The following is a 20,885-nucleotide window of genomic DNA, read 5'->3' as shown; positions in this document are numbered from 1 at the left end:
GCTAGTCAATGACTCTCCAAAACTATATTAAGTGCTCAATACTTACCTAAAGAAGAAGTTCAAGAAAGTACAGATCAAGGAACTGGCACCCAGGCTTTAGGCACTCATGGTACATTAATGCTGTTTGGGAGTGAAAATTCAGTACTTTGACGGGGCAGTGGTGTTCTTGTGGAACAAAAGGAATCTACTTTATATTGGCGGGTGATTTAATGTCATGGTTAATCAGTATCAGTACTCTAAATCATCTGTAACAACAATCAACAAATCAAAACAAAAGTAGTTCAGTTTATATGGATTGTTTATGTATAACTAAAGGACAGAGACCCCTAATATACAGTGGGATGGGTATAGAAAAACAGCCATGTGTGTTTTATTATCCATGTATATATGTATGGATATATGTATGCAGATGCTTGTATCCAGAGGAACGTACAAAAGGGCTTCGCTATATTTATATGGATATAAAAGAAACTAAATAAATGTATTTAGTTTTACTAATCCCTGCTGTAACAGGCATATTTATATGACTCTGCTTTAGGGATGGGCCATCTGTCCCTTAAATATCACAATATTTCATGGTATTTTCGCGATAACAATACTCTTGGTGATATGACAAAACACTGAATTAAAAAAAAAATAATATTTTTACTACTGCAACACAATAAAAATTAGCTGTAATTATTTCATACGCCATGATATGGCACACCCCTAACTGAGATATAAAAATATACAAGAATTTTATCAGATATGCCACAGAAGTCACTAATAATGCACTCCAAATATATCCATATGTCCAGGATATAAGTAAAATGAAAGACACTGGCCAGATATAATCTGTCTTTAGAAGATATACAATTTTTCTTTTGCTAAAAACAGCAAAAAAGTAGTACCCTGATGTGATAATTAGGGGTGGGTGATATGGCACGATATATCAGGGTTTAATATCGCTCACGATATTTAAAAATGTTGGCGATATTATTGTGTATAATAAGATATAACACACCCCTGCTCTGCTTTTTGTGTTTTTCTTTAGGATTTGATGAGAACATTGAGTCTCAGGGAGAGCTGATCCTACAAGAGTCCTTCCAGGTGTGGGACCCCAAGACTCTGATCAGGAAAGGCAGAGAGAGGCACCTGTTCCTCTTCGAGATGTCGCTCGTCTTCAGCAAGGAGGTCAAAGATTCCAACGGCAGGAGCAAATACATCTACAAGAGCAAGCTGTTTGTACGTGATCTATTTAAAACTGCATGATGGAGCTTCTTTCAAAACTATCTATTTTCTCTTCATTTGGTTTAAATGGTGAATACTGCTTACTTTTTTGTTTGGTGTGTTTGTGCAGACCTCAGAGTTGGGTGTTACTGAACATGTAGAGGGGGATCCGTGTAAATTTGCCCTCTGGGTAGGACGGACTCCAACTTCAGACAACAAGATTGTTCTAAAGGTAAGCTTTTTACTTCTTCCTCTCAGTTGCTTCTGCTCTGTAACTTATGGGATGTCACGATACTTGGCAAGTTAGCATCAATACTACCGAAAGTCTACATTAGCCAATGTGTGCAATTCACAAAAAACAGCAGCAATATATAATTGCCGCTCAACATAAATCCTGTGCACAGATCTGGATGTCTGTTTTTAAGGTGCTTTGATATTAGGTCCATCAATAGCAGCAGACCTGTTGCTTTACCTGTATTCCTATTCTTATTCTTTATTATTCTGCCCCTATCAAAATCTTTTTATATCAAAAACAGCTTTTTTAGTGGTATGCATACACTTGATACCATAGAAAACAAGTAGCATCACATTTTCAGAATTTTTGTATTGACTTGCCATCAGTTCTCGTGACATCCCGCGACATCTCTCTCTCTCTCTCTCTCACACTCTCTTGCTCTCTCTCTGTGGTGGTCTCTCGCTCTCTGTGGTGCTTGACAGCATGGCTCTGCTGTGAAGGTCTAAGTCGGTTGTCTAGCTTTGCGTTCAGGGCCTGCCGGTCTCTTTCTCACCTGTTCTCAGCTCGCTCACACTGTACATTTGGTGTGTCAGGCAGCTCTCTGGCTATTTTTAACTCCTCGCTGCAGATGTGCTGTGTGAAGTCTGTGTTATGTAATCTCTTCCATCGCTGAATATTAACTAATCCTGATGGGATAGCATGCTCACGCCAACCAGCTTGACTCGTCCTTTGATCTGAACCTCCTACAGCATTCTGAAAAATATTAAATCCCACTTCACACAGTGCAGTCCACAGCACATTCTCACACGCTAAATCAGACTTGTTCCTGATGATGTGCTTATTAGTTCTACAAGTTGCTGTAAAGAAGAGCCTTAATGCACACACACATATTTTGTTTTGTTGCTTAATATTAGTTCACACAGTTGGCAAAGGGCATTGCTGTAGTGTTTAATATTGTAATATTGCTTCATGTTGTGTAGTAAGCTGTGTAGGGGACACTGCTGGCTGTGTGCATTTGTAAATTGTTTGTCTTTTCAGGGCTGCAGCGATTAAGCAAAGTCATCGACATTACTAGAAATTACAGACTGTAGTCCTGTATCTGTTTCTCTGCATGTTTTATTACATCCTTTCCCCTGTTTATTAATGATATGGGAGCATGTGTTGCTGTACTTGTGTGGTGGGTCATTCCCAGCACTGTTAGTGATACTGTTTAACACAGTGGTGGTGGTTTTGTATTAGTCAGTGTTGTGCTGGTATGAGTGAGTGGATGAGATACAGCAGTGCTGCTGGAGTTTTTAAATACTGTGTCGACTCACTGTCCTCTACTCTATTCCTCCACTCTGTTTTGCACTTTTCCACCAATGAGGAACCTGCACAGTAACAAAAGTAGGTTCTGGAACCAGGAGCATTCGTTCACAGTGGGAATACTAGGTTCCTCAGATCGAACCATGAAGACTTCTGTGGGCGTGTCTGTTTGTACAGGAGTATCGTCGCTGTGTAACGCTCTCTGTTGATGACGTATACCAAAAAGGCACCAGCTGAAATGTCTCAGTATTACAGATTACAGAAAGGTCTAAACAAAAATCGGTGCCTGTTTTTCGATATATACATGCCTTATGTAGGTAAAAAAAAAAAAAAAACAACAAAAAAAAAAACAACAAAAAAAAAACTTGCTGTCCTATCGCACACACTACACAGTAATCACAATAATGCTGAAAAATTATAGAATTAAAAAAATAATCATGATTTTAATTCATTTTAACTGATTGACACCGCTAATATAATTTAATTTTGCCAATCTAATGCTGATACTCCTTAAAAATAACTCTTAAAAAGACCTAATGAGATTGAGATCATGTCTAATGTCTGCTGTTAAATATGTTGTGTGGGAATAATTATCGCTTTTTGTATTTTTTTTTTGTTGCAATTTAGCAAAGGTATCGAAAAAAGTTCCGTTTGGGTATCAGTAATGAATTCAAGGTACTATACCAGTATCAAAAATGTTTAAACGATACCCAGCCATAGTTTCCAAGCAAACTGGGGGGAAATGTGGCCTGGTTCGCTAAAAAAAGCACTACGGCTCTTATAAGCTTGAATAGAACTGGTTCAAGAACCAGAGTTTTTTTTTTTTTGTGGGAAAGCGCAATAAAAGACACTCCTACCTAGCTGGTCCAGCATGTAGGACACTGCCCACAGGAAGCTGCCCACCAGACACTGTTGGTGGACTGTTCTCTCAGTCCAGCACAACACACACTAACACACCAACACCATGACAGTATCACTACAGTGCTGAGACTAACCCTCCACCCAATAATAGCTGCTCTGTGGTCGTCTTCTGTCCTGTGAGGTCCTGATTATTGAAGAACAGAGTGAAAGGAGGAAAATAATAATAAAGTATGCAGAGAAACAAAAATCCTCAGGTTTACAGTCTGTAATAATAGAACTAAAGTCTCCTATAGGCTCAGTGGAGCTGAAAATAATTTTAATTGGTGTAGAAACAAGAAGGAGCTTATAATGATGCACATGATCTGTGTATATCAGATGGTCGATTACTGAAATAATCGTTTACTGCAGCCCTAATGTTTTTCCAGTTGTATTAACTGCATGCTTCTCTTTGGCTTTTAATATAATTCTGCCCTGTAATCTTGTAATCTGTTTATATGAATACAAGACGTGTTTTACATCTGGTCTATTTCCTGTCTGTTGTTTTGAGCCACTTTACTGTTTATTTGTACACGTTCAAGTGGAAATTAAAGGTTAACCTGATCTGGCTGCCATAAACAGAAACTCTGCACAAATAATGATTTTTCTACTGTTTTAATCATATTTAAATGTCTATATAAATGTCTATAGTTTGCTTTTCGTTCTCGCTCCACAAACTTTAAATTGGCAGCTTTAGAGAATATTAATCAGGTTATATAATGATTAACACAAAAAAAAACATTCATAGTGCATTGGAGAAATTAGCATACAGTTTTGGTGTTGTCCGTGTGTCCTCAAAGCCACGTTGTCTCGTTTAATGTATATAATGTACGTTTGAAAACAAGTAGTGAAATTTTCTTCTATATTTCAAATGAAGCTAAGTCAGGGATGCAAACACGGAGCCATGGTGAGTATAGATCAGCACTGACAGCTAAACCTTAGATCACAATAGACATGGAAGTGAAGTGAATGGCTTTCCTCAACTTCATACGCTCTTCCTCTTCCTCTTTTTCCTGCTCTTTCTCTCTTCCTCTCTCCTCTACTCACACATATACAGGCTTCCAGCATCGAGAACAAGCAGGACTGGATTAAACACATTCGTGAGGTGATCCAGGAGCGCACGGTTCACCTGAAGGGGGCGCTGAAGGAGCCCATCCACATCCCCAAGCCTTCCACAGCCAAACACAAGGGCCGCAGATACAATCCCAGGCCAGTGAAACTTTAATGTTCTTATAGCATTTCTTATAGTTTGTTTCTGTGTCTTTGTAGATGCTGCCCTGTTTTAAGTAACTTATACAACCCTCATTTACATATTTATGAAGAGATGTGCTCTAATCAAGCAAAACAAAGTTTGGTATTGGTTTGCTATTTTTTTTTGTCAAAAAGTACAAACAATATGGACATAATTCACAATAACTTCACGAATGTTAATACTGCTTTAAGTTACGCAACATTGCATTGGAGTTTTAATTAAGAACAATATGTGATACAGTACCTAAAACCACAAAGTTCTGTGGGATTATGTAATAACAGGGTTTGGCTAATTTGAGCTAATGCTGGGAAATATTAAATCAAATTAATATAGCAGTAATTGTACATTTACCTTGATAAATAAAATATTATTTTAATGAATGATGGACATGCCAATTTTCTTTGTTGCAAGCTGCACAAGTTGCTCAGTTGACTCAGTGTTCGAGCTCCCCTCCTTTCCTTAGTTTTTCAGAATGGATGAACTTGAGTCACATGATTACACATGAAATAATGTTTTAAAGGGACAGTAGGGGAGTCCAAACCATTTAAATTGCCATACCATTCTCCTTTGACATGTTTATCTTTTTCATTAGTTTTGTGTTTCATAAACTTACACTTTTACTGCACAGCTCTTGCTCAGTGGCTTTTTTATCTCTGTGATTGGCTGGACTGCAGGTTTTCACTTTCTGTCTCTCTCTTATCGTATGCAGAGATGGAGAGGACCTGGACAGTCAGGGTGACGGCAGCAGTCAGCCAGACACCATCTCCCTGGCCTCCCGCACCTCTCAGAATACCCTGGACAGCGACAAGGTCAGTGTGCCTCCCCTTCACCTGCTGGCTGATCCAGTTTAATATCCTCTCTGCAGGAGAACTGTAGAGCCTGATTATTTCTCTCTCTCTCTCTCTCTCTCTCTCTGCTGCAGCTGTCTGGAGGATGTGAGCTGACAGTGGTCATCCACGACTTCTTGGGTGGGAACAGTAATGAGCTGACTGTGCGCAGAGGGCAGACGGTGGAGGTGCTAGAGCGGCTCCACGATAAGCCCGACTGGTGCCTGGTTCGCACCACTGACCGTTCACCTGCTCAGGAGGGCCTGGTGCCCTGCGCCATGCTCTGCATCGCCCACTCCCGCAGCAGCATGGAGATGGAGGGCATCTTCAACCACAAAGGTAAGGAAGGCTGCCTTTTATTGTAAGATGTTGTGAGAGGTTTGTGGCATTTAAATTCATTATTTTAATACATTTAAAAGAGAACTTTTGTGTACAATTGCCTTTTGGTGCAGTAAAACATGATAGAGTACTAACCTTTGTTGAATAGCCCATGACCGCTTTCCTGGAGCTTTCTGAGATCCAGTAATTTGATGAGATGATGTGGATGATGCGGGGCATATTTTGTCCCTGCAGATAAATCGCTTTTTACATCGTTATCCAGGCTCAAAGTAGCTCCACACTTTATTAGTAAAATCCGGAGAGCTCTGACATTTAAATGAGGCATTAGTGCACAAGAATCACTATATACAACCCGTAGTGTAACCCAATTTCCAGGCGCCACCATTTTAAGGTAAAGGTAGAAAATAGCAGCGCCCAGAGATGTAGGTTACGCTACCTCAAATGTGACCAATGTGAAATCAAAAATGTATTTTTTTCTTTTTTCCAGATACTCTGTCAGTATGCAGCAATGATGCCATCCTCCCTGGCTCATCTGCCACTCTTCAGCCTGGTCATGTGATGTGCTCACAGAGCTCTCCTGGTCCTAAGCGACCGGGCAACACTCTGCGCAAGTGGCTCACCAGCCCAGTCAGGAGGCTCAGCAGCGGCAAAGCAGACGGCCACGTCAAGAAGCTCGCTCACAAACACAAGAAGAGTCGTGACGTTCGCAAGAGCGCGGACGTGGGCTCCCAGAAAGACTCGGACGACAGCGCAGCGACGCCGCAGGACGAGACGATAGAAGAGGTCAGATCAGGCTTTCTCACATCGTCTGCTTTCTCTGAGACTGTCCCACTTAGTGTTTATTTATGGAGACAGTAAATCTTGCAAACGCACTGCATATAAAGATTCATCAGCCCATAGATGAGTCATCAGTCTGATGGTGACGAGTCATATGCGACTGTTTTGGAAATGCTATCTGTTATAAGTCTATAAGTCTGTAAAATCTGTTTAATATTCTCTTACATTGTTCAGTTTGAAATTCTTCAGCTGTAATGGTGTGGAATCATTGTGACATCCCAGTTTTACACCTCTGGTATGTGATGTTCTGTCCTCAGAGGGTGAGGAACGAGGGTCTGAGCAGTGGAACGCTCTCCAAGTCCTCCTCCTCAGGCATGCAGAGCTGCGGAGAGGAGGAGGGTGAAGAGGGAGCTGACTCTGTACCTCTACCCCCACCTATGGCCATCCAGCAGCACAGCCTGCTTCAGCCAGACCCCCAGGATGACAAGGTGAGTCTGGTCATAGGAGGGGGAGGAGAGGTGGGGGAATGAAATGTACTTTTTTCATCACTGCATGGAAAACAGATTTTTTTTGTTTTTGTAGAGCCAGTATAATTTTACTCTAAATTTATTTGAACTAAGCTGCATTTAGACATGCTGACCTTCCCGTCATGTATGGGAATTCTTTAAAAAAAATGCTGAATTGTGATCACAGCTCTCAGTAAGTGCATAGCCGGGCTTCTTTTTTCCCCCTAAAAACCTTTTTCTGTGTTCCTATATTAATCAATGTGGCCTTTCACACCAGAATTCTAGTGGTTTCTTGGCAGACAGTGTACATAATGCAGTATTTGCAGTATTCTGTTGGCAGTATTCTTGCTAAATGTACATTCTAGGCCAATACACGTTGGTAAACAGTAGGGCTGCACCGATTAGTCGATATAATCGACAATGTCGATTATTTAAATTTGTCAACTACAAATGTCGTTGTCAACTATTCGTTAATTTGTAACAGCACCGCATTACATAAAGTGCTGGGGACTGAAGAAACTTGTCTCTCTCTCCAAAAGTGCCCAAACACAACAGAATACATATTTATTCACTAAATATCAGTACTCTCCACGTTCAAACAACATGTGGACATTTAAATGCCTTTTAAATCTCATGTTTAGCTAATTTTCTGTTGTTTTTAGAGATGGAACGAGGAATGGCAGAAAACATACATGTATTTTGCTGTTTTTTGGGCATTGAAGTCTAATCTGTGGTGTAAACTGACATCTCACATGCCATGGTACTTCTGGTGTGGAATGAGCTTCAATGCAGTGTTTATTTTCTTTGTGAAGGTTAAAGATACTGTACCTGGCCACAGTTAATGAGCCTCCTACAGCCTGTGACTTGTGATCCACTTCCCCCCATATGTAGCCTAGCTCACTACACCTTTCATAACACGAGTCAATTTCAGTGAAATGCACCAGGTATAACTGGGGCCAACCCTGCCGAAGAATAGCTTTGTGACACTAATTTGTTTTTCTCTTTTGTTTTGTTCTCGGCTGTATTGTTTGCCATAGCATTACGTTGATTTGTGTCCTGTCTTTGTTTTATCTCAGTTTCCATACCTCTCCATTTGACTCCTTCCCTTTCTGGCCTCCCTCCCCTCATCTCACTTATCTTTCTGTTCCCATAATCCTCCAGCTTAGTCGCAAGGTGCAGCAACCCCCCTTTCTTTGACTTTGCTTTGCGTTTTTGTTTCGTTCTTGCTTCGATTGGACAGTAGAGACGTAGACAGAGACACCCCACTTTTAGAAAAAAAAAAAAATGAATCATCTGCCTCGGCTTTTGAGGCAGATTCACCTTTATGCTTTTCCTTTACTTTTTAATTCATTTCCATTTAGACCAGATCTCTTCTTTTGGTTTAAATCTTTGTAGATTTAAACTCGAGCTTGCCCAAGTGCAAAATCCTCCCCATCTTAAGTTTTATTGATTTTCATTTTTATGAATTTTTTGTTTGGTGATCTTATTCTTTCTTTTTTACTTCTCATCTATTTCCATGTATATATTTATTCACTCTTAAATAAGCATTATCAACCCTGGTTCCTCCTTCTGTGTTGGAGGTTTCTGGTTACTTTGATTTCTTTTTTTTAAACTGACTGGGTGCCTCAGAGTGTGTCCTTACTCGTCTGAATGTAGCTTCAGAGTACTAGAGGGCACATGTGCTGTGAAGCAGAGACAGACGTGTGTATGTGTGTGTGGGTTTGTATGGGTCAGAGGTCAGAGGGGGTCATGTGCCTAATGACTCTGAATCTCAGAGAGCATCTCTCGCCCTCCCAACCCCTCTAACAATCCTCCCATTCCCCATTTCCCCCCCTCCTCCCTTCCTCTGTGCTTTACCCCTCATTATCCACTCTGGTGTCTTAATTGGCATGTAAAAGCTAAGCAGACCAGAGGCCACTCCCAGACACAAATTGGAAAGTCTGGAAGGCACAGCAAGGGTGAGACTTTCTGCTAGATTTCACTTCTATGTAATGGCTGGATTGTTGCTGATTGATAAAGGAACATATCACTGGTTTTCAGCATCATATTGGTCATGTTTAGCTTCATACTCTTGTCAAATCTTAGTAAAATCAAGAAGATCTTCTTTTTTTTTTTAGTTATACGTTCATATCATGCAAACAAAAGTCATGTGAGTTGTAGATCAATATGAGCTCTTCATAAATCTCATTTTCAAAATGTATATACTTAGTTTATACATATCTGAAAGTATATAAACAACTTACAAATTGATAATATGGTTGTGCCATCTACAGACTGAGAAATATAGAAATATAATGCCAATTAGTCAAACAGGACATTTCAATTGATCCAACAATATTATATAACATTTACACACATGCCAAAAGCCACAGGATAGCAGTGTGCCAATTAATCATGTAGGGTTCCCTTAGCTTGGTAATGCTCACTCCTGTTTAAGTTATGAGGTGTTATCTAGTGAGTAAAATTAAACACTGGCCAGCATGTTCATGCCAAAGTGATGTTGAATTATTGGAGCTGAAGCGAGGTCTGATAGACAGGACATTCCATTACAAGTTATGCAGGTATTTAATATTCCTTGAACCACACACACACTGTGAATATTTCACAAAAAGCATTATTTTGTTTTTAAAACAATATATTTATTAGAAATTGGAGCTGTATTTTATATAAAAATCATTAAAAATATAATAAGGGTACAAAATGTTCCTAGTTCTTAGCAGGCTAGCTATATTTATATCATACCAAAGTACAGGTCATTGAATTATCAGTCATCAAAGTCAGCAAGCTCCCCCTTTTTCAAAAAATAAAAAATAAATAGGAAAACCTCCCAAATCTCTTTAAACTCCTTTATTCTACCCTTAATAAAATAGTTTTTTTCCATAGTGAGATTTGAAGTCATTCCTCTTATCCACTGTGGACAATGAGACAAAGGATAATCAGGGAGGATTCCTTTTTATAAATTCTAAAAAATAAAATGCATCATTACCTCCCACAGTGGACAGTGCTGTGGAGTGATAGAAGTGATGGTGACCAGCATTGTCTGGTTAAAATTGTCCACGTGAACAGACAACCAACTCTGTCAGAAATCACATTGACACACAATGCAGGCCTATCTCGGAGGCCAGTGCACTGTTCTTCTGTTTATTATCTTCCATTGAACATGGCAAAAGTCATGGGACACAATACTCGGTCCTAAGCCTGTGGCTCACTTGTCAGCATCATTAGCCGTATCTTATCTAGCTGCTGCAAAGAAATTAGCTCTGTGGCTGGGGGAGCTCCTGTAGAGACCATCAGCCACCGCAGAGCTACAGTTAGAATGCTGTGGGTGTGTGCTGGGATAAGTAGTGAGTGCTGTGGATATATTCATACAGTTGTGTGAACCAGGGTGTCCTGGCCCAGTGGGTTGTATTGACCCATTTCTAAACACAACAGCCAGAAATGTGATGTATCTGCCAGAGTGAGAGCAACCTTTCAAATATGCCCCATATCACACTGACTAAATCTGGGTGAGGCCTCCAGTGGCCGGAGTTCAGCGCTGCTAGTTGAACTGTTCTCAGTCCAAGAAGGTTGAAACGCTTCTGAGCGAATTCATTCAACAACTGTCCCAATGCAGGACCACAGTGAGCTCTCCTGGAAGGCAGATGAAACCTCCTGTCCACCAAACTGTAGAAAACCTATCTGACCTGGCTGATGTTACAATAAAAGCACTAGACTTTAGAGATAGGTTGAGTTTTAGTCTTTAGAGGAAAACTATGTTGAAGCTCTTAATTAGGTTTCCAAGCTTTACAATCAATCTAAGAGAAGATTCAAGTAAAGGAAAATGCTTCTCAGTGGTGTCAGTCGATTAAAAAACGTAATCAGATTAATTGCACCAATAATCTGTGATTAACTGTGACTAATTACACTTGTAAGTTTTATAGTGGTTATTTAAACGTAATTACAATAATGAATATAAAACATGTAAAATGCAATTATGTGGTGTACTAGTATATACCTGTATATTTGAGGGGAGATAATGCCAATGTGGCGCACTGAAATTTTTTACTTTATTATAAACATCTCAGCTTGCATGTAATGATTTCTAAATTAGAACTTAATTTGCTGAGTATAAAAGGGTGTTTTCACACCTGTAGTAAGTTGTTTATTGTTGATTAGTTTGTTTACTAGCGTTTTCTCCCTCACACCGGCACAAATTTAAATGCACTAAAATTCTCACCAATAGCCCTTGTGATCACGTTTTGTCTCTGATTGGTCAGTGCTTTCTGGCACGGGAGCAAGAAAATAAATATAGTGAGAAGATTTGGTGTTCCAGCGCGTATGGAACGTGCAGCACAGATGTCCTTGTCGAAAACGCGAGTAGTCCTTGCAGTTTTGCGACTGGGAGCAGTGAATGCTGCACATACTGCGCTTAGTGTGTAAACAGCATGGAGCAGAAGAGAGCGTTTGTTTAAAGCAGTATATCATCTGGATAATATATCAGATTAAACTGTGCCCTAGCAGTAGTGTAGCTTAATTAAAAAGAAGTATGTTTGATAGCTCATTCAGATCGAGACCAGATCACGTTTTCACCACAAGCGAACTGCTCCAGAAAAACAATCCCTGCATTGCGGCAGAAGTTAGGGTCAAACTTAGTGGCGTAATAATTTTGTACAAAAAAACTGATTCCAAATTAATTGTATGCATTAACGCTTTGTAAGAATGTTTGCTCTCATTTGCATTTGTAGGATCTGTCCCAATGACGGATTGGTATTTCTAATCCACAGTCTGCACCTGGCACAACAGACAACTATCTGCTTATAAGAAAAACCTAGACAGTCGAAGAATTTACAAACATAACTCATATGATCAGCCTCTTGAGTTACAGAGATAAAGCTGAATCATTTGAATCTCATTCCATTTAGTCATCACATTCGATGACATCTTGTTGATTGACAGTTGTGTGTTGCTAAACGTGGTGCTAATGCTGTCAAGAACTGGTGGAATGTTCCTTTAAAGGCATGTGATTTTGCATAAACTATTTTATACAATAATCACAGTGGGACCCGGTGTTAAATGATGTCTTTGCATAGCTGTACAGTTCCTCCTCTGTGAAATGATCATTATCAGTGCTAAATAGGTTGAGGCACAGGAGAGTTTGGCTCCCAGTAACAACATATTTGTGTTCTGCTGCTGCAGAATCGGGGGCAGCTTCACAATTGCCACTTGTGCTTTAGTGATTGCGTAATTAGATTTTGCCTAATTGGCCATTTCTAAAAACAGGACAGTGTAAGATATAGAAGTCTTTCTGAGTCTTGTGTACATTTTGTATGTAAGCGTCAGAGCTGGTACCGGTAGCTAGTCTGAAACTGAAGATACTGTTAAGAATTGCTTGGTTTGATCTCAAATAGCTTGAAAGCATCAGATGAAAGGGGCGTCACATCTGACAGATTTGTGTTATTTATTTTTTTCTCTTTGCTGTGATGACGCTTGACCCAGTTTTCTCTTCCCCTCCTGTCCTCCTCGCTTTCACTCTCCTCAGACGTCATCCCGTCTTTCAGTCCGCCCCTCCAGCTCAGAGACACCCAGTGCTGCCGAATTAGTCAGTGCCATCGAAGAGCTGGTCAAAAGCAAGATGGTAAGTGTTATTTAGAAGCATGCGAGGGAAAGTGCATGCCTGCATGAGCTTAGAATGCCTGAATTTTCTGTTTGAGCAGTAATGAGTCAGTACTTTATGCAGTAGGTAGGTTATAATACTTCATAGCTGTTGTTAGTTAATGTTAGGTCAAGACATTAAGTTCCTTAGTTGAGGTTTATTTGTCATTTGCATGATACGACAGGACCTTTATGCATGCTATGTTCATGGTTAGGTTCAGGAAGTCAAATAGGAAGTCACTCTGGAGCAGGATAGTGATTACATTTTTCACATTTCTATAACTAAATATACAGAAATATACTTAATATAAAGAAGTAAATATAATCAGTATGGATATTTTTTTAATTATAGTCAAAATAGAGAAAACATACTAAATATATAGAAGTAAAAGTACTTAGTATAGAGAAATTATACTCTCTATGCAGACATAAACAAAATATACAGAAAGTCAGAGAATATAACCTAAACATACGAAGACAAATATAGTTAATATTGAGGAAATGTACTAATTATGCAGAAGTAAACTAAATATACAGTACTACTAACTAAATTGAGCAAAACTCTACTGAATATGGAAGTAAATATACTTTATATGCAGTAATGTACACTACAGTATGCAGTACAGTACAGTAATACATATACTAAATGTGCAGAAATAAAATAGAACTTCTGTAAAACACATCAGAAAAAAATATGTTCAAAATATTTAAACAAAAGTTTTTAAGGTAGTGTTTATATGATGGGTGCAGAGAGAAGACTACGCTCAAGCTGGAGATTCTGTCATAAACTTCCAGGCTTTCAGACGTTTTAACTGACAGATTATTAATGTGTGTAATTATCCTGATTCACTGTAAATAGTTCAGATTCCGTTCTCACAGACTGTGTGTGCACAGTCACATTACAAGATTTACATGACATTTAATCTGTTATTGGTTTGGAGTTAATTTGACCAGGGCTGCTCTTTCTTTAGAGCAGGGTTTCTTAACCTTTTTAACTGTGACCCCCTTGTAGGCTCCAGAACATTTCATGACTACCCCGTCCCTGTGCTCCAGATCATTGACAGCACAAATAAAGCAGTTATAAGTTTGCTTACTTAATGTGATGGTTGGTCGGCATTGAAGCACGGAGATGTTCCATGCGTGGCTTTAGTAGGGCTCAAGAACAGTCGTAAATCATCTTTCCTGTTGAGACAGGCTTTGTATTATTAGTTTTTAGACATGAACGTGCAGAAAAGAGTTTATCAACTCTATTGAACTTAGTGCTGGGAACTCTGTTAACAGTGAAATCCAGAAATCAGGCAGAGAGCATACTGTCAACATCTGTTTCAGGGCTGCAACAGGGCTGCAAAAAAATCCATATTCCAAGTACTTTTCATCAAATTTTCTCTCTTGCTTCATTTTTTGTTTAAGTTTCTGGAAGCGGATGTTTTACATCTCCCCTTCCAATTGACCCCTCTAAACAAAAACGCTACATTTTGATTCAGGCTGCACTTGCAGAGCCACGGTGCACATGTGTGAACCTGAATCAAGATTGAGACCGAAGAGTCGAGTACAGCGAATCAGTCAGTTTGAATCGGCGACCTATTTTAAGCATGCGGTACCTGAATCAAGCCAGAAAAAGAATCGGTTTGATTCAGAAAGGAAAGGAAAGTTTGGCACCCAAATCTGATTTGTCGCAAATTTAGCTGAGAACCCCCAGGTTAAGAACCCCTGCCTTGGAGCACACTTACATTCACACTGCAGTTATTTCCGTCAGACCTATAATCACTTTAAATGTAACATGTACGTACTATGTACCTGTAATTCAGCTGCTCTAGGGCTCTGGTGTTTGTGTTTACTGAGTGTATAACTGTATCTTCTCTGGTCAGGCTCTGGAGGACAGGCCCAGCTCTCTGTCTGTGGAGCAAGGGGACAGCAGCAGTCCTTCCTTCAACCCCTCAGACAACTCCCTCCTCTCCTCCTCCTCCCCTGTTGATGAAATGGAGGAGCGTAAGACGGGCTTCCTCAAGAGACGCCAGTATGCTTCTATCATGTTGCCTTTAGTCATGACATCATATCCACTCACTTTTGGCTATTAATATATTTTATATGTACTATATACAGGGGTTGGACAATGAAACTGAAACACCTGTCATTTTAGTGTGGGAGGTTTCATAGCTAAATTGTAGCAGCCTGGTGGCCAATCTTCATTAATTGCACATTGCACCAGTGTGTAGAGCAGAGTGTGTAGGTTCAATTAGCAGGGTAAGAGCACAGTTTTGCTCAAAATATTGCAATGCACACAACAATATGGGTGACATAAAGAGGACAAATTGTTGGTGCACGTCTTGCTGGCGCATCTGTGACCAAGACAGCAAGACTTTGTGATGTATCAAGAGCCACGGTATCCAGGGTAATGTCAGCATACCACCAAGAAGGACCAACCACATCCAACAGGATTAACTGTGGACGCTGTAAGAGGAAGCTGTCTGAAAGGGATGTTCGGGTGCTAACCCGGATTGTATCCAAAAAAAAACATTAAACCACGGCTGCTCAAATCACGGCAGAATTCAGTGTGCACCTTGACGGTTCTGTTTTCACCAGAACTGTCCATCAGACAATACATTATTGTGGCCTAAAACCAGGTGTTTCAGTTTCATTGTCCAACTCCTGTATTTATACATATCTGTGTAGATCTCGAATAAACTCTGTAAATATATACTCTATATTCTTATAATGTTTGTTTGTTGTTGATTATAGCTATATACTGCTGGAGCTGGTTGAGACAGAGAGGGACTATGTGAGAGATCTTGGTCTGGTTGTTGAGGTGAGTGACCTTGGCTGACCTTTGATTTTTTTTTTAAAGCACTATTTGTTTATGTAGGCACTTGATAATTCTTTTTTTTTTTAAACATATTACACTTTATGTGGTTTTCAGGGCTATATGACCAGGATGAAGGAGGATGGGGTCCCTGATGACATGAAAGGAAAAGACAAGATTGTGTTCGGCAACATCCACCAAATCTATGACTGGCACAGAGAGTATGTACTCAGTCTCCTTTTATAACCCATCACATTTTAATGTAAAAAATAGGTAGTTATGATGACTGTCACTAGTATGCGACATCCTATAATGACTAGCATTCTGAAAGCCTGTATTTCCTGCTTTTCAGTTTCTTTCTGGGAGAGTTGGAGAAGTGCCTTGAGGACCCTGATCATCTGGGCCCTCTGTTTGTGAAACAAGTGAGTAAAAAACAGGCTGTTCTTTTCACTATTTTTTTATGAAGCCTTCGTGTTATTAATGTCTGTTTGTCTCACCACAGGAGCGGAGGTTGCACATGTACATTGTTTACTGCCAAAACAAACCCAAATCTGAACACATCGTCTCAGAGTATATTGACACCTACTTTGAGGTACGTGTTTATAAATCTATTTTGATTGTGCAATTATTATATAAGTATAGTTGGGGGGAAATGTTTTTCTTCAACATTTGGTCCATAGTGTAGCTCAGCGTTTCTCAACCTTTTTTCTATCACGACACCCTTTAAAAGTATGCAAAATCTCAAGGCACCCCAGTTTACAAATGGGGGGCGGGGGGGGGGGGGGGGGGGGGGGGGTGATTGCTGGCGCAATACTTCAGGTGAGAACGAGGAGAGTTGCTGGCGGAATATTTTATTTCAGGTGAGAAGGGGGGGTGGGGGGTTATTTACAATTAGCGCGAAACCTGCTGACTTTTCAAACGAGTGAAATACTCTGCTACACTCCATGCTGAACTACCACTGGATGAAGAAGTTAATGGCTCCGATTCAGAGTTATCTGAACCTGCAGTCTTCTTTTAAAAAAACGTTCCATGTGAGCTTGAGCGCTTCACACTACTCTCGCAGTGCATCGCGTGGGGGAAAAACTTTACAGTGTGTCCCAATTTAGGGGCCGCATCCTTCGGAGGCTGTATTCGAAGACAGATTGCGTCACAGCTGCGCAGTAATACACCGCCTATCTCTGTGGGTCGCATCCTCCAGAGTATGCTGCCTGTGAATTGGGACACACACCGACACGCGCTGACTCTGGAAAGGAAATATGCAGGTGATGCGCAATATTTTGACGGCACCCCCGATGAAGCCAGACGGCACCCCAGGGTGCCGCGGCACCCTGGTTGAGAAACACTGGTGTAGCTTATAAACTGTGTTTTTTTTTCCTTTTATTGTTATTATCATTATTATTATGTTGTAATCAGTATAATCAAAGTTTGTTAGGCACTATCATCTTTTAGCTGTTCTGTTATAACATGTTTTTCCGAACTGCAGTTTGTACTTTCTCTCATTAACAGGACCTGAAGCAGCGATTGGGTCACAGGCTGCAGCTCACTGACCTGCTCATCAAACCAGTACAGAGAATCATGAAGTACCAGCTTCTGCTCAAGGTCTGTTGATCTGCCCACTAAAGGGCATTGATATTGTTTACAGAGCAGCCTAACCCACCTGACCTGTTCAAATATTAATTTTCTGGTGGTTTTTTTCTAGGATTTCTTAAAGTTCTCCAAAAAAGCTGGACTGGACTCCCTGGAATTTGAGGTGAGCATATGGGCTGCACGCTTTTCACTATATTAGAATTGATGATTCCTGCCGTGTTCAGGCCTACTTTAATCTTTGGTTCTCTGTTGGTTGCTCAGAGCAGTGGTGTTCTTCTATTTCAGAAAGCAGTGGAGGTCATGTGCATTGTACCAAAGCGATGCAACGACATGATGAATGTCGGCCGACTTCAGGGATTTGACGTAAGGACAGGCGGTCGTTGGTCATAACGAAAATAGGGCAATGTGGACAAATTGTACCTTGTGCTGTCTATCAAAAGGTGAATTCAAGTTTCTTTCTGTTTCTCAGGGGAAGATAGTGGCTCAGGGTCGTCTTCTCCTGCAGGACACTTTCTTGGTGTCGGACTCTGACGGAGGCCTGCTGGGCAGGATGAAGGAGAGAAGAGTCTTCCTCTTTGAGCAGATTGTTATTTTCAGTGAACCTCTGGATAAGAAGAGAGGTTTTTCAATGCCTGGCTTCCTTTATAAGAACAGCATTAAGGTGAATCCTCTAAAGGCCATGTCCCTTATTAAGTGCCCTTATTTAGTTTGAATCCTTGTGGTATTGATAACAGTAGTACTGATGATTATCATTATCATTATGGGATGTCTGTGTGTGTGTGTCTGTGTTTGCAGGTGAGCTGTCTGGGACTGGAAGACTGTGCAGACGGTGACCCATGTAAATTTACCCTGACCTCCAGAATGTCCAATGGCAGCAATGAGGCCTTCATTCTGCACTCCTCCCACCCTGGAGTCCGACAGGTTTGGACCCTGCAGATCAGCCAGATTCTGGAAAGCCAGCGCAATTTCCTCAACGGTACAACGGGTGCATGTCTCTTTTTGTCTTTACCAAGAATAATACGATTTTTCTGCATGTAGAAAGGTAAGAAGATCTGAAATTACCTGACTAAATATTTAATTATCTCTTGTTGTCCTGTCTGTCTGTCTGCAGCACTGACGTCTCCTATTGAGTACCAGAGGAACCATGTCGGGGGTAGTGTGAGTGCTCCATGTGGGCCTCCTCACGTGGTCCAGGCTGGGAACAGTGGAGGGCAGGGTCCAATCCCTGGAGGAGTAGGAGGAGGGGTAGCCCCAGTCGGGTCAAACTCCCGCTCACGGCCTTCTCGCATTCCCCAGCCCTCCCGTCTGCCCCAGCCTCTCCGCCACCACTCTCCCGCCCTGGGCCCCGGAGCCGGCGACCTCGACGGCCCCGACAAATTATCAGGTATGTTCCACAGTTCATTCAGACTGGTGAATTTAAATGAACCTATTATATTATGAAATTCATTTTAAATTCAGTATAAAGTGGGAAATGCTGACATTAATCATTTAAAGGTGGGAAGCTGACTAAGCCAAACCTGCAGGTGAAATTTTAACCTCATCTGACCCCAACAATTATTTAAAAAATGATATCTGATCCTGGCGTACTCCGAACTCCATTTCTTTGAATGCTCGGCTCCCATTAGGTTTGGCCAGATGTTTCAAGCTTTATCTTGCACTACAGATCCCGACACAGGCCGAGAAACTGCCAAGGTGAGGGTATCAGACAGCCCTCGCTCCAAACGGAGCGAACCTGTGGAGAGTTCTTCCAAAGAGAGCAAAGGTGGAAACGGTGAAATTCCTCGTGCAACAGTGCCCCCGCTGGTGTTGGTGAAGCCTAGACCAAGTGCCATCTCCCCAATGGCCACACCATTGGCCACACCTGCCTTCAAAGACTCCCTACCACCCTGCAGCCCAGGCCCAAAAAGCGCAGGCTGTTCTACACCATCTTCATCCGCTTCCTTCTGGAGCTCCATGCCGGGTTCCCCCGCCAGCCGCCCGGGCTCCTTCACCTTCCCGGGGGACGCCTGCGACACAGTGGGCCGTCAGAATCAGAACCAGAACCAAAGCCACCGGCACTCCACTCACAGTAAAGACGCTGACCGCATGAGTACCTGCTCCTCCACCAGTGAGCAGTCAGTCCAGTCCACTCATAGTAACGGGGTAAGAAGCCTCCCTCCTCTGCCCACAGGCTTCAGCGCATCCTGCAGCTCAGCCCAAGCTCTACTACTACAGCTACCCTTCTCCAAGATCCTGCTGCTCTTTGTCCTTCTCCTGTCTACTCAAGCACTCACTCACTTACTAACCCCACTCGGAATCTGATCTGTCTGCTTTCTGCCTCCGATGACTGGGATTTCCAACCCCTGCATTCCTGAACTTTAACACGTATTTATTTCTGCATCTACTGAGTTCACTAACTTCTGATGCTCTGTGTGGAATTCTGGAGAGAGATGTCTTTCTTCTTCTCATTTCAAACTGTACCACTGCTTCCTTCTTCTCTTTCTCCTCTATCTCCTGTGGGAGAAAGTAGAATAATTCTAATACTGTCTCACTTTTCAACGAGCAGTTAGATCTGAGGATTATCTGTGGAATATCTGAATTTGAAGTGAATGTAAATGCACATCTATATAAATGATTAACAACAAGAGATTCACAACTGCAAATCAGACAAAATTTGGTCAATACAAAAAATACAAATAAAATAAGTGTTTCTTACTTTTATATTTACATTTATTTAATTGCAGACAGTATAAACCCAACATATTTCATGCTATATCTGGTCAGTGTAATTGCGTATGGTAATATACAGCTAATCGTTTTAGCTTAGTGTTTGCTATATTTGTATTATTTTATTTTTATTATTATAGTGTGAGATATATGTATGTATATATGTATGTGTATGTATGTATATATATATATATATATATATATATATATATATTTATATTTATTTATTTATTTATTTATATATATTTATTTATTTATTTCCTAGTCCAGTCTGGTACCTTATCTTCTTATACAGTATGCTTTTTTTTGAGGAACATTTCAATATTTTCTTGATGAAGTGGAGAGCATCTTCTTATCTTAGATCCTCAAAGCCTTTTGTAAATTATTTACCAAATGATGATAATAATCACCTATTATTAAATTGCCTGTTTGAAATCATACAAATCAAACATTAATCATACATTAATGTTTCAACCTCATTACTAATATAAATTGCTCCTATTATTACTTAGCTATTTTAAAATGTGTTGCAGACCTGAAATGCTGGATTGTACGTTTTTATTAAGAAATGAAATGAAGTTGCCTAGAAAAAAAGATGAAATATGTTTGAGTTATGCTGTCTGCCTTTAAATATTAAATAACAGTCCAAGGAACAAAAAAATATATATTTTGAATGCATTTTCTAGCTGTTCTATCTTTGCTGTTCTATCTATGATTTGGGTTTATATAATTAACATTGATTCTGGTCCCTCTTTCCTTTTCTTTCTCTTTTTTTTCGGGACTTGGTGTTTGGTTCATGGTTCGCATGTGTTTT

General features: G+C 40.5%; 1 protein-coding gene across 9 annotated transcripts in view; it reads left to right on the top strand.

Annotated features, from left to right (window-relative positions):
• Positions 1-20,885, top strand: part of trioa (trio Rho guanine nucleotide exchange factor a) — a 158,831-nt gene that overhangs the window by 128,132 nt on the left and 9,814 nt on the right. For 3 of the 9 annotated variants that reach the window (XM_049475422.1, XM_049475420.1, XM_049475424.1), the window contains 22 exons: positions 1,034-1,224; positions 1,340-1,441; positions 4,524-4,553; positions 4,704-4,855; positions 5,608-5,707; positions 5,821-6,064; positions 6,552-6,847; positions 7,159-7,329; positions 9,246-9,305; positions 12,866-12,961; positions 14,847-14,995; positions 15,718-15,784; positions 15,896-15,999; positions 16,131-16,200; positions 16,281-16,370; positions 17,285-17,377; positions 17,478-17,528; positions 17,651-17,728; positions 17,835-18,026; positions 18,161-18,350; positions 18,477-18,749; positions 19,029-19,507. In XM_049475422.1, the coding sequence (XP_049331379.1) occupies positions 1,034-1,224; positions 1,340-1,441; positions 4,524-4,553; positions 4,704-4,855; positions 5,608-5,707; positions 5,821-6,064; positions 6,552-6,847; positions 7,159-7,329; positions 9,246-9,305; positions 12,866-12,961; positions 14,847-14,995; positions 15,718-15,784; positions 15,896-15,999; positions 16,131-16,200; positions 16,281-16,370; positions 17,285-17,377; positions 17,478-17,528; positions 17,651-17,728; positions 17,835-18,026; positions 18,161-18,350; positions 18,477-18,749; positions 19,029-19,507 (3,278 nt within the window). The remainder of the gene's footprint in view (positions 1-1,033; positions 1,225-1,339; positions 1,442-4,523; positions 4,554-4,703; positions 4,856-5,607; positions 5,708-5,820; positions 6,065-6,551; positions 6,848-7,158; positions 7,330-9,245; positions 9,306-12,865; positions 12,962-14,846; positions 14,996-15,717; positions 15,785-15,895; positions 16,000-16,130; positions 16,201-16,280; positions 16,371-17,284; positions 17,378-17,477; positions 17,529-17,650; positions 17,729-17,834; positions 18,027-18,160; positions 18,351-18,476; positions 18,750-19,028; positions 19,508-20,885) is intronic. The other 6 variants (XM_049475421.1, XM_049475423.1, XM_022683229.2 and 3 more) reach the window with 6 other exon arrangements.

Source organism: Astyanax mexicanus, chromosome 3 (assembly GCF_023375975.1).
Source record: "Astyanax mexicanus isolate ESR-SI-001 chromosome 3, AstMex3_surface, whole genome shotgun sequence".
NCBI classification, from domain to species: domain Eukaryota; kingdom Metazoa; phylum Chordata; class Actinopteri; order Characiformes; family Acestrorhamphidae; genus Astyanax; species Astyanax mexicanus.
The sequence above is the reverse complement of the archived record's forward strand: the minus strand, read 5'-3'. Positions and strand labels throughout refer to the sequence as shown.